General features: G+C 46.5%; 1 protein-coding gene across 1 annotated transcript in view; it reads right to left on the bottom strand.

Moving 5' to 3' along the window:
• Positions 1-14,123, bottom strand: part of TRAPPC9 (trafficking protein particle complex subunit 9) — a 2,424,721-nt gene that overhangs the window by 1,650,574 nt on the left and 760,024 nt on the right. Inside the window, exon 16 of the mRNA XM_078686702.1 lies at positions 4,178-4,330. Within this exon, the coding sequence (XP_078542828.1) occupies positions 4,178-4,330 (153 nt within the window). The remainder of the gene's footprint in view (positions 1-4,177; positions 4,331-14,123) is intronic.

The following is a 14,123-nucleotide window of genomic DNA, read 5'->3' as shown; positions in this document are numbered from 1 at the left end:
ACTCTGAATCTGCACTCTGAATCTGAATCTGCACTCTGAATCTGCACTCTGAATCTGCACTCTGAATCTGAATCTGCACTCTGAATCTGCACTCTGCACTCTGAATCTGCACTCTGAATCTGCACTCTGAATCTGAATCTGCACTCTGAATCTGCACTCTGCACTCTGAATCTGCACTCTGAATCTGCACTCTGCACTCTGAATCTGCACTCTGAATATCTGCACTCTGAATCTGAATCTGCACTCTGAATCTGCACTCTGAATCTGAATCTGCACTCTGAATCTGCACTCTGAATCTGAATCTGCACTCTGAATCTGCACTCTGAATCTGCACTCTGAATCTGCACTCTGAATCTGCACTCTGAATCTGCACTCTGCACTCTGAATCTGCACTCTGAATATCTGCACTCTGAATCTGAATCTGCACTCTGAATCTGCACTCTGAATCTGAATCTGCACTCTGAATCTGCACTCTGAATCTGAATCTGCACTCTGAATCTGAATCTGCACTCTGAATCTGCACTCTGAATCTGAATCTGCACTCTGAATCTGCACTCTGAATCTGAATCTGCACTCTGAATCTGCACTCTGCACTCTGAATCTGCACTCTGAATCTGCACTCTGCACTCTGAATCTGCACTCTGAATATCTGCACTCTGAATCTGAATCTGCACTCTGAATCTGCACTCTGAATCTGAATCTGCACTCTGAATCTGCACTCTGAATCTGAATCTGCACTCTGAATCTGCACTCTGAATCTGAATCTGCACTCTGAATCTGAATCTGCACTCTGAATCTGAATCTGCACTCTGAATCTGAATCTGCACTCTGAATCTGCACTCTGAATCTGCACTCTGAATCTGCACTCTGAATCTGCACTCTGAATCTGCACTCTGAATCTGCACTCTGCACTCTGAATCTGCACTCTGAATCTGCACTCTGAATCTGCACTCTGAATCTGCACTCTGAATCTGCACTCTGAATCTGCACTCTGAATCTGCACTCAATCTGAATCTGCACTCAATCTGAATCTGCACTCAATCTGAATCTGCACTCAGAATCTGAATCTGCACTCAGAATCTGAATCTGCACTCTGAATCTGAATCTGCACTCTGAATCTGAATCTGCACTCTGAATCTGAATCTGCACTCTGAATCTGAATCTGCACTCTGAATCTGAATCTGCACTCTGAATCTGAATCTGCACTCTGAATCTGAATCTGCACTCTGAATCTGCACTCTGAATCTGCACTCTGAATCTGCACTCTGAATCTGCACTCTGAATCTGCACTCTGAATCTGCACTCTGAATCTGCACTCTGAATCTGCACTCTGAATCTGCACTCTGAATCTGCACTCTGAATCTGCACTCTGAATCTGCACTCTGAATCTGCACTCTGAATCTGCACTCTGAATCTGAATCTGCACTCTGAATCTGCACTCTGAATCTGCACTCTGAATCTGCACTCTGAATCTGAATCTGCACTCTGAATCTGAATCTGCACTCTGAATCTGCACTCTGAATCTGCACTCTGAATCTGCACTCTGAATCTGAATCTGCACTCTGAATCTGAATCTGCACTCTGAATCTGCACTCTGAATCTGAATCTGCACTCTGAATCTGCACTCTGAATCTGCACTCTGAATCTGCACTCTGAATCTGAATCTGCACTCTCAATCTGCACTCTCAATCTGCACTCTCAATCTGCACTCTCAATCTGCACTCTCAATCTGCACTCTCAATCTGCACTCTCAATCTGCACTCTCAATCTGCACTCTCAATCTGCACTCTCAATCTGCACTCTCAATCTGCACTCTCAATCTGCACTCTCAATCTGCACTCTCAATCTGCACTCTCAATCTGCAACGCCAGCGAGACCTAAAAAGGACGCTTTCTTATTAAACCCATGCTAGGACTGATTTGCACTCTGCCTAGCAGACCTATGTGAACGGCTGATGAATGAATGAAGTGCCAGTGCAAGAAGTTCTACAGAATATCACACTGATTCTTCAATTAGCCGCAATCAGTGTCCTACAGGTTGAAACCTGTTTGAAAATGGTATATAGCTCTCCACAGACAACACAGTATATCTTATTACATAAAACTGGAACAACAGAATATACAAAAGAAGTTTGGATCTTACATGGAACTGATATACACATCATACGTCTGAAAGGCATTTTGATAAATCAGTAGTACGTATTAAGAGAGGAAAGAGTATTAGTGTTAAAAAGGAAAATGTGTGCCTCAAGTGCTTTCTGAAAGTAAGATATTGGGTTCTGCTAATATATCATTAAACAGATTTTAACAGGCAGTAGCTAGGAAGCTCTGAATAATGTTTCTTATGTATGTAGGTTTCACATTCTGATGTATTTGCAAACACACCTGTGTACAAACAACTTAATGAATCACACCAATGAAGTTACTTCATAGTTTCCGTTTGTTGTTTGAACACCTTAATTTTACTCTACAATGCAGCACAGCAGCGTGCACGCAAGGACCGTTTCAAGGACAGGAAGTTAAGACGAAATTCAAACATCCGAAGGCAAAGTACAAATAATTCACCTCGTAGCATGTGTGCTTAAAAGTGGCAGCGTAGATACCCATAACAAACAGAAAATATCTTCTCCGCATAAAACATGGATTTTAAAAAGAGAATGGCTACTGAGAAGTAGGACAGACTGGCAGTCACGTGGAAAAATCAGAGATGAAAGAAGCCTAACCTGAGAAACAACTTTTTACAATGGAGGGTTTTCTGAGAGCATGTGTAGAGTGGGGGTAGAAGGTAAATAAGCCTCTCAGCATGTCTGAACTGGTCCAGATTCAATCAAGACATCTTTCAGCCCCCCAAAAAAGTCTGTGGTTTTCCGAGTCCAATAATTAAGCTACACTTCACATTTTCTAATCACCGGTCCCAAAGACACAGCCATCTAACTCAATAAGTGCCCTTCACAGTGTTTTTCAAAGGCCAATGACAGAACGGATGGGATTATCAGCTTCAATTGAAAGAATAACATATAAAAGTACAAGCAGAATGCAATTCTCTCATCCATCCAGGTTCCCCACTAAGGGTTACCATGTCGTTGTCATGCATGTCAGAAGACTAATAAGCAACACGGAAGACTTCCAATCGTGAATGAATGCCTTTAACAACAAGTACCTGGAAATCGCTTGAGTTCCTGGCAAGCCACCGGCCCGATCTGGCGCGAAATCCGGAAGTCCGGCAGCGTCATGCTTGCTGTGGGGCGGGACTTCCGCCATAAGCTCGTGCACGAAGTGATTCGCAGAGATGGAAGTGGTGACTCGGGGCTCCCATGCCGGAGGGGGCTCCCATGCCGGAGGGGGCTCCCATGCCGGAGGGGGAGCCCGGCGGTGGCGGCAGAAAAGTGGTGAGCCACGTCAATGGAGGCGGAGGAGATGACACCCGGTAAGTAGGACTTGGTGCCTTGGGGGCTCGTGCACAGGCTCGGGCGGCTGGTGCGTGTGTGCGCGGCCAGGGCGGCTGGTGCGTGTGTGCGGGGCTGGGGGCGGCTGGTGCGTGTGTGGGCAGCTGGTGCGTGTGTGCGGGGCTGGGGGCGGCTGGTGTGTGTGTGGGCAGCTGGTGCGTGTGTGCGGGGCTGGGGGCGGCTGGTGCGTGTGGGGGCGGCTGGTGCGTGTGTGCGTGTCTGGGGGTGGCTGGTGCGTGTGTGGGCAGCTGGTGCGTGTGTGCGTGTCTGGGGGTGGCTGGTGCGTGTATGGGCAGCTGGTGTGCGCGCGAATGAGAGGCATGGCTGACTACCAGAGATGTGCACGGCTCGGGAGGCGGGGCATGCGCGTCCACGAGGTGCAATCGGCGCTCGTGCCCCGGTCTGTGGTCCCTTCCGTGCTAGGTGGGCAGCAATAGGTCTTTCGCTGACGCGAAACCTAAAAAGTGGCATACCCAGTTTATGCTCTCATATCAGGAATGTTTTTTCTAAGAGAAATATACTGCAGGTGTGATAAAAGAGAAGATGCAAAAAAAATTACCTTCTACTTGTACAATCCCCTAATTTAAAACAGTGCAGTGAGCATTACCGAAGTATAACATGATAATATATTAATCAAATTACTTGATCAGTATTGCAGAGAACATTGTGGAAATAAGCTGAAGACATCACATTGTCTTTGTGGGAGCACAACACTTTACCATATAAGCTTACCATCATTAAGATCCTGCAAAAGATTCTCCTGACACGAGAAGTCAAGCTTCACTTTGATATTTACAATAAACGTTGCAATCTTCCCTGGTTTTAGTGGAAACTGGGACAGGGTATCCTCTATGTTCCAACTCAAAAAGTCTCCAAACAATTTTTCTGAGGAATAAAACAAGAACAGGTTTGTTAGAATTGCTTTTCACAAAGACTTGGCGATCACAACCAAGCAAAAGAATAAAACAGTATTCTTGACAGCATTGGTTCCCTAAACTTATAATTATTTTTTTCAGCAACACTTTCGAAAACCTAAAATTACTCGTCAGTTCTGAAAATTGGTGCACACCCCAATAGTAATTCCTTCACTAAGTCAAGCATCTCACTTTAACCTAAATTAACACACTGCTAGCTTAAACTAAATGTAAACCAGGCAGTCCCAGTTCAGAAGGTGACCAAGAGCAGACAAATCAGTTTCAGAAATTTAGAACAATCTACGCCAAAGGCAACACCACTTTGCTTATTAACTTCTTTGTTTTGATTTGTGGAGCCGTCAGATTCCCCAATTCTTGACTACAGATCACCAAGGAATGAGAGGTGCTTTCATGAAAGGAATACATAAGGTAACCAGTTCAACCAAATCAAGCATTATCTTTCTAGACGTCACGTAGGAGAGTATAATTGTAATTGCTTTTATATAGCGCTTACTACCCCTGCGGAGGCGTCGAAGTGCCTTTTCGGCGAGTAGCTCACTACTCCAGAACCCAAAAAGGATTAGTAGGGAATTAGTATAGGGAAATATGAAATGTATTTGAGCGGTGGACATGTTAGTCTGTTATCTGGATTGAAAAAGGATAATGGAGGGATGAAAGAGGGAAGTGTTTTCATTTATATAAAGCTTGCTACCCCGATGAGGTGTCAAAGCGCTTTTTGGCGGATGGCACGCTACTCCAAAACCCAAACGGGATTAGTGGAAAATTAGCATAAGGAAATATGAAATTAATTTGAGCGGTGGACATGCAAGTTTGTTATTTTTATTGATAAAGGATAGTAGAGGGATAGAAGAGTGAAGGATTGATATTTTGCTTATTATTATTGTTTTTTCCTAGCAGTAGGAGGAGGTTTGGGATGAGTAAAGGGGAGCTGGAGGGGGGAAGAGTCAGAGGAAATGGTTGAGAAAGGTTTGTTTGGGAGATCTGAATAGTAAAAGAGGTATGAAATGATGCAAGGAGTGGTAGAGGATGGAAAGGTCTAGGAAGGGTTATTTTGGGCATAGTAGTAGTAGAATGGGGTTAGGGATGAGTGAGAGAGGGGAGGTAGATTATATATTGAGAGAGGTATCGGGTGAGAAATAGGTGATAATCTAGAAACGGTTATTTTGGGGATCATAATAGTAGAATGGGGTTTGAGATGAGTGAGAGAGTGGAGGTAGAGGATATATTGCGAGAGGTAGAGGGTAAGATATAGGGTAGTGCATTGGAGATGTTGAATTAGAAGCAAAGTAATAAATATAAAGATGCATCAGTCCAGTAAAGATATATATGTACAGGGAAGGAAATATATGTAGATTTGCATTTAATAAACTCAGCCTTTCAAGTGTTGCTGTATTTAAAGTTAATTTAGCTGTTTTTATTTATGGTGTCTGTAGAACACACGTGGCACCCCAGGACGTTTCCCTAAATATTTTATTATTAGGATGCATTCCCTCGATGATGATGCCTTGAATTGGATAAAAAATGCCTTCACCTGGGAAAGGATGAACCGTTGGAACACTGTGCTGTGCAATTAAACAATTATGCAATAACAACTAGAAAGGAACAAGAGACTTTGGCTTTGGTAAATTTGTTTTCTGTGGTGATATAGCCGTCGAAAACAAGAGGCTAGGGAATTTTTTTTTTGTTTTCTGTGTTCATTGCAGAAGCAGATGATCCTTTTCTCATCTAAGATAAGAACGTGTTTTCAATCTCACTCAAATAGTTTTATGGGGAGAATATATGGAGGACAATGTCTTATTTCAAGAGAAAAGCTAAAAAAAAATCTGTCACGAAGGTCAGATAATTTCTCAAAAAATGTTTACTACTTGATGTGAAGGGATATATATTAAACACTGAGGGCCAGAGGTATTAAACGTTTTTACATTTGCTTTCACTCCGAATCACTATTTGCGACCAAAAAAATCATTTTTTACAAAAGCCCTTTTAGAGGTCTGTCATTTTTTACCAATTCCTAAAATGGCTTTGCAGCTGCATACTGAATTCTTATTTGGAAGGGATATGCTGTAGGCGTTCTTTCCAAATAATTCTGTATGAGATGTATCACAACTTTCGGTGTGTTGGAACTGGCAATTTCTAATTGGTCGAGGCAATACCCCAGTCAGGGCTGGTGATTACACACACTGTATAACCTGCGGCTTGGCCATCAGCAGTCAGGCTTACCACAGAGGCAATGTGTTACGCATTTGCACAGCACTCAATCACGAAAAATACCTTGAACTTCACGAAAGAGACTTCACTTGTGATGTATGGAAATAAGATTTGTATTCTACACACATAATAATCAACACAACATGTCCTCAAAGGACCTTTCAGCACCAGATCAGTTCTGCAAAGCACAGGGGGGTCACACAGTCTCTTGACCCGCTTCCGATAGTTCTCGGAGGCGTTCCTTCACCCAGTCAGGTGCTCTCACCACTTGGGCCAGAGGCGGGCAATACTACCTGACAACACAGTGTCGCTTGGGAAGGCCAGGTGAAGAGAGGGCAGTTGGTACGCCATGCTGAGGGAGAAGTGAGGGAACACTAGATGAATAGAGAATGAAGCAGAGGGGCCTCTCGGAAGGAGGAGGCACGCCGTCAGGTACATGTTGATCGGATTTGCACTAAGGTAATCCGGGCAAAACGTCGAGTGTGCAACGATACGGGTCGCACCAGACCGTTCCAGTTACATGAAATGAAGAGTAGCAAAATCTGTACCTCCTCTGAAATGAGGCACAACGTCCGGTGTATGTCGATTTTGGCTGCACCAGACACCTCTGGTCACTCATACAATCAAGGAGTTGCAAATTCCATACCTCCCTGGAAATTAAGAACAACATCCAGTGCACGTCGATATTGGTCACACCAGGTACTTCTGGTCACATACACAGGCACAAGTTCAGCAACGCCTGACTAGGTAGAATGAAACACTAGTACCATTACGCCCCAACCTCCAAGAGTCGCAACCTGTGAATCGGACACATCACACAATGAGCATGCAGTCGGCATGTCATACAAGAGAAAAAGCAGGCCACGCCAGGTTCCGCAAACAGTGAATCCGCTCACCCCCAACTAGACATTTATGTGTGCCAAGGTTTACACGATGCGGGGGCACACACCTTATATGCGGGCCAGACTTCGGGGAGCCACACAAGTTGATCCGATCTCCAGGCACAATTCTTATTTCTATGCCCACGCCACACTACCATCTGGAATCCAGCAGATAATGTGGGCACTGTGCTTCAGGAGTCACAGGTTGACATAGTTCCCTCTTAGGAGATCTTTGATGTCCCTGTGACCTCCGAGAGAACAGGGGGCAAGCTCAAAAAGCCTTTGGAGAGCACACGTCACGGGGCACACACAGCAGTATGTAGTCGCCACAGGCCAGCCACTACTCGGGAAGGGCACCCAGTCCCTTTCAATTGCAGTAATCATCCCTGTGCACAACAGAATCCTCTGTCAATGTGCACCCAAATTTACATGTTCTCCGATCTCATGTCCCCACAAGCGTATCTCATACTTTGCTACAGAATGTCCCCAGTAGTTTTACTGAAGTGTGCCTTTGAAGTTGGGGGTGGTTCAACGGGTCTCACTGTGACCCACAGATGTCTCCCCTAAATTTCAGTCCTGTCTGCCATGAGGCCATCTTAATCTTTAGTTGGGCCACGATCTGGCCCCGGAGGACAAGTATCAAAACATCTTCCTACAATCTATGCAGCCAGGCCCACAATTGGCAGAGGTTGGTCATTCCAATTGAATGCCCAGTGTTTAATAACCATCGCTGGGGAATGTTCAGATGTGCTCCCTAAACCTCCAGTGTGGACCGGAGCCAAACACCAAGGCACACAAAGAGTTTTAGAGCATATAAATGCCTACCTTCTAGTAGCGGCATTTGTACGCCAATCATGACAAAGCCACCTTGACCACTGGCAAGGGGTTGTCGCTGCGAATCCAACAATAGGAAACCTCATGCGGTAGCTCCACTGCAATCCACTATTGCAGTCTGAAGTGATTTCAACCATTTCCCCATGTTAGCCTAAGGGAAGAGAAAACCTCATAGGTAGCGAAAACACATATGGTTATTCCTCACTACCTGGGTATGTACATGTTTATCTTCCTTGCCTTTCATCTACCACTCGCTTCACCCCTTAGGAGGTACCCTTGGGGTATTCGGTGGAAGTGAAAGGTCCTCTCAAGATGGCTAGTGACTCACATAGGCCAGTCTGAGTAAATACGCAATTGCGCGTATCAGCCTGAAATGGAGGCTGGACACGTATTTAGAAGCACAGTCGGTGCAGAGCACACACCAACCAGCAATGACAGGCTGGACACGTATTCAAGAGCACCATCGGTGCAAAGCATACACCAGCCTTCAAGGGTAGGTCGAATACATATTTAGGAGCACCATCGGGGCAAAGCGCATACCTGCTGGCAATGGCAGGCTGGACACATAGCTAGGAGCACCATTGGCACAAGTGCATACACCAGCCTGTAATGGCGGGCTGGACACGTATTTAGGAGCTCCGCCGGTAAAATGTGCATACCAGTCTGCAATGGCAAGCTGGACATGTATTTAGGAGCACCACTGGTGCAAGTGTGCACACCAGCCTGCAATGGTAGGCTGGAGCCAGATCTTAAACCATAACAGGTGTGAGTGTGCCTCTACTGGCCGGCCATGGCAAACCTAATTAATGTTTTAGACACCTCGGGTGAGCACCACTTCCTATCATGTGTAGGAAGGGCACTTGCATGTTCACACTGTACTCACAGTGTGAATGTCCCCCAGGCCCTAAGGCCTTAGCAAGAAAATCGACCACACTGAAGAAGTGTCCCATAGGGAGAGCTGACCCCCCATGCAGGGAAAACCAACAAGGCGGTTCATCCCTACCCAGGCAGTGCATACACAGATGTACCTACCCAGCCACTCACCTACCGAGGTTTGGTGGTAGTGAACAGCCCCCTCAGGGTTAGCTATGGAGTGAGACCGGCCAACCTGAGTATGAGACATTTGTGACAGGCTATTCAGGTGGGCAGCATAATTAGTGCGGCGTCCCCCTATTAGCCAGTGTCACACCCACCCTGGGTATGTGGTGTACCTTTTTACAGGACACTCACAGGTGCAACACCAATCCCAATTAAGTGAGCTCCCTGTCCTGATGTGCAGCAAGGGTACACACACTCTCCGGCTGCAGTACAGTGGGAAAGTGCTAAGAGTCCTAAGGTCAGGAGAAGGGAGTTGGCAAAAACCAAGAGGACAACAAGTATTTGCAATGCAATAGGTCTCGCATTAGGAAAGTGTGAGCTATTGGTATTGTAAATGACACATTTTTTTAATATGTGTTGGTTTTGAAAATATATAAATTAATAGCATTGTTATTCACAAAGCCAATAGCTTACACTTTCCTAATGCGAGTCCTATTGGCTATGGCAATGCTTGTTGGTAGCAAGCAAGGACAGTGCTGTTGTGGTGCTGAGTGATGATATTGTTGGGCTGAGTGATATGGTAGTGTATTAGAGTGATGTGGTGGTGTATTAGAGTGATGTGGTGGTGTCCCAGAGTGATGTGGTGGTGTCCCCGAGTGATGTGGTGGTGTCCCCGAGTGATGTGGTGGTGTGCCCGAGTGATGTGGTGGTGTGCCCGAGTGATGTGGTGGTGTCCCGGAGTGATGTGGTGGTGTCCCGGAGTGATGTGGTGGTGTCACTGAGTGCTGTGGTGGTGTCACTGAGTGATGTGGTGGTGTCCCTGAGTGATGTGGTGGTGTCCCTGAGTGGTGTCCCCGAGTGATGTGGTGGTGTCCCCGAGTGATGTGGTGCTGTCCCAGAGTGATGTGGTGGTGTCCCCGATTGATGTGGTGGTGTCCCCGAGTGATGTGGTGGTGTCCCCGAGTGATGTGGTGGTGTTCCTGAGTGATGTGGTGGTGTCCATGAGTGATGTGGTGGTGTCCCTGAGTGGTGTCCCCGAGTGATGTGGTGGTGTCCCCGAGTGATGTGGTGGTGTCCCAGAGTGATGTGGTGGTGTCCCAGAGTGGTGTCCCAGAGTGATGTGGTGGTGTCCCAGAGTGATGTGGTGGTGTCCCAAAGTGATGTGGTGGTGTCCCTGAGTGGTGTCCCCGAGTGATGTGGTTGTGTCCCCGAGTGATGTGGTGGTGTCCCTGAGTGATGTGGTGTTGTCCCGGAGTGATGTGGTGGTGCCCCGGAGTGATGTGGTGGTGCCACTGAGCGATGTGGTGGTGCCCCGGAGTGATGTGGTGGTACCCCTGAGTGATGTGGTGGTGTCCCCGACTGATGTGGTGGTGTCCCCGACTGATGTGGTGGTGTCCCCGTCCCCGAGTGATGTGGGGGTGTCCCCGAGTGATGTGGGGGTGTCCCCGAGTGATGTGGGGGTGTCCCCGAGTGATGTGGGGGTGTCCCCGAGTGATGTGGGGGTGTCCCCGAGTGATGTGGGGGTGTCCCCGAGTGATGTGGGGGTGTCCCTGAGTGATGTGGTGGTGTTCATGAGTGATGTGGTGGTGTCCCTGAGTGATGTGGTGCTGTCCCTGAGTGATGTGGGGGTGTCCCTGAGTGATGTGGGGGTGTCCCTGAGTGATGTGGTGGGGTCCCCGAGTGATGTGGTGGTGCCCCTGAGTGATATGGTGGTGCCCCTGAGTGATGTGGTGGTGTCCCAGAGTGATGTGGTGGTGTCCCTGAGTGATGTGGTGGTATTCCTGAGTGATGTGGTGGTGTTCCTGAGTGATGTGGTAGTGTCCCTGAGTGATGTGGTGGTGTCCCTGAGTGATGTGGTGGTGTCCCCGAGTGATGTGGTGGTGTCCCCGAGTGATGTGGTGGTGTCCCTGAGTGATGAGGTGGTGTCCCTGAGTGATGTGGTGGTGCCGCTGAGTGATGTGGTGGTGTCCCTGAGTGATGTGGTGATGCCCCTGAGTGATGTGGTGGTGCCCCTGAGTGATATGGTGGTGCCCCTGAGTGATATGGAGGTGCCCCGGAGTGATGTGGTGGTGTCCCCGAGTGATGTGGTGGTGTCCCAGAGTGATGTGATGGTCTCCCTGAGTGATACGGTGGTGCCCCTGAGAGAGTGGGAGAGAAGAGAGCGAGAGAGAAAGCTGGAGAGACTGAGGGAGAGAGAAAGCTTGGGAGAATGGGATGGAGAACATGAGAGAAAAAGAGAGAGATATAGGCGAGAAAGAGAGAGGGAGAGAGGAGTGGAAATGGGAGAAAGAAAGAAAATGTGAGAGGGAGACAGGGTAAAAGAGAAAACCATGGAATAATTCTAAGGCTGAGTGAAGAAGTGACAGAAAGGGGGAGCAGTGAGAGAAGGAGAGATAAAGTGACAGTGGGCTGCGAGAGCAAGAAGGAAAGTGGTGAATAATTCAGAGGCTGCGGAATGGATCAAGAAAGAGACAGATAGAGGCGCACAAAGACAGCACGCAGGGGGGGTGGGGGAGCAGCAGTCTTTGAAGTCTGATGCCGAGGCACAGACAAATGGTGGTGTGATGTGGCTGGCGATGGTGTGCACGCGCATACCTCACATGAATTGTGTCTAATTCGCAGGCTATGAAGGCTTTCTTTTCCGCTTACTATAATCTCGCCTATTTATCCCTATGGGATATAATAGGCGAGACCTAAAAAAGGTTTTAGGGAAATCCCTCTAAGAAGGGCCATGCCCAACACAGTGGCAAAGCATTCACAAAGATCAAGTGAGCACAGTGTCCTGAAGTGCAGGAAGGGAGCGTGCACCTTCCAGCTGCAGTACAATGGGAAAGTGCCCATAATCCTAAAGTCAGGAAAAGAGAGTTGGCAAAAACCAGGAGGATAAAAACCAAAACGTTTTAGGAAAATCCCCCGAAGAAGGGTCATGTCCAACACGGTGGCAAAGCAAGCACAAAGACATTCACTTTACAAATTAAAAAAATATTTGTTTGGAAGTAGGCAGTGGTCCCTCGCCATTTCTTGTAAGGAAAACAGGCTGTATTAAAAAAACAAAGTTCATATAAAGGCAATCACAGACATGGTGGTCTGTAGACTTAACTTCCTGTGATGACCACCAAACGTAGTGAGGCGCAATTTGCAACCTATCACATTAATATACATGACATACGTCGGATCCTGACCCACTCCAAATACATTTTATTAAGCGGCTCGTCAATTCATAAAATTATTTACTTATCGCAAAAGGAATGAACGAAAAAATACTGCTCCCAAACAGAAACCAGATTTTGGCATCAAGTTTTTAGTACATTGGGCCCAAACTTTGAAGACCCACATGTGTGCAGCCTTTTAGTAGTGTCCATATTCGCCAAATTACATTTTCTACTGTTGTTAGTAGGACAGTGACAGAAGAAACACGATTGACATCACACCAACAGGTATATAGTATGCTTACGTATTTTGACATTGTTTCGTTTTATAAATTGCTGCAGTAATGTTTGTGAGCAATATAATTATCCCCATAGACTGAGAAGAACACATCTTAGACCCAGAATTATAGTCTTAACCTACAGAGCACTTATTTCTGACCCTTCCACTCACACTCCTACACCACACATAGTTTTTTCAAAATCAGTGCTCCCGCATAGTTGCTTGTCGTAGCACGCCCCGTCCCGCAGCGGGGCGGGAAGACCCCGATGATGAAGCATGCCACCAAGGGCCCTTTTGGTGGGTGAGGGGTATTTTAACAAAAGCTGTGTGCTTTCCACCACTGTAGGAGACACACAAAGTCTGGAGAAACACTTCCTTGTTTTCCTCTAATGGTGAATCTCTTTGTTTTGTTACACTTATTTTGATGAGGCAGGTAGAATCCTACATTAGATACGTATCATTGCAAGCATGGTATAGTAATTATGCTCATCAAGGCTGCCTTCAACCACAGAAACTACAATCGGCTTCAGAATCTGTTTTGAGCTCTGCACTGTTTTCTTTAGAGAGGACCCTCACTCACAGGTGAAAGCCTTGCTCTAGAATGGCATCATGAATTGTTAACCAAATCCAAAGGCTGTTTCCACTGGTTGCAAACTATTGAAAGGCATGAGATGCAACAAAAATATATTTTATTGGCAAGCATTTACAGAGATGGGCTTGGGTATATCACATATCTACCTCGATTATACATAGCAGCAAATGCACAGGAGCGTAAAGAGCACCTCAAACATGTAATCTCCAACCAGGGAACATCATTAAGGCTGCCATCATATTCCAAATATATGCTCACCAACAATATTAGCACCGTGTCAGGGCTAAGTGATGGTGCCAATATGAAGCGATGTGTAGGAACTGTTGCAAGGGTCCTCTTATGCAGATTGGTTTCCGGAGAGGAATCTGCAGTTATTCATCCAGTAGAAAGATTTTTGGGGACGGTAGGTAACCTAGGGCCTAATTCTGAGTTTACTTGATGGGCTAGTCCATCCCAAACGTGATGGAAGCAACCTTTTGGCAAATGCGTAGCAGATCTTGATGCAAAGGACTATCCACCTTTACAGGGTCCTTTTTATGCACTATCTTGCCTTTCTTTACCTAGCTGATGGAGTATTTGCTCCTGCTTCAAGGGATGAAAGGAGGCATAGAAAATTGGAAGAGTAATAGATTGACTAATGTAAAAAGGAGTCACAACATTCAGCAAGAAGGTTGCCCAGGTCCTCAGCACCAACCTGTCCAGAAAAAGGTGGTGTAGGGAGGTTTTACAGAAAGAGCCTGGTTTTCACTCCCACAATGAGC

The sequence above is a fragment of the Lissotriton helveticus genome, chromosome 4_1, assembly GCF_964261635.1.
Source record: "Lissotriton helveticus chromosome 4_1, aLisHel1.1, whole genome shotgun sequence".
NCBI lineage: Eukaryota > Metazoa > Chordata > Amphibia > Caudata > Salamandridae > Lissotriton > Lissotriton helveticus.
This window is presented reverse-complemented; position numbering and strand designations above follow the sequence as displayed.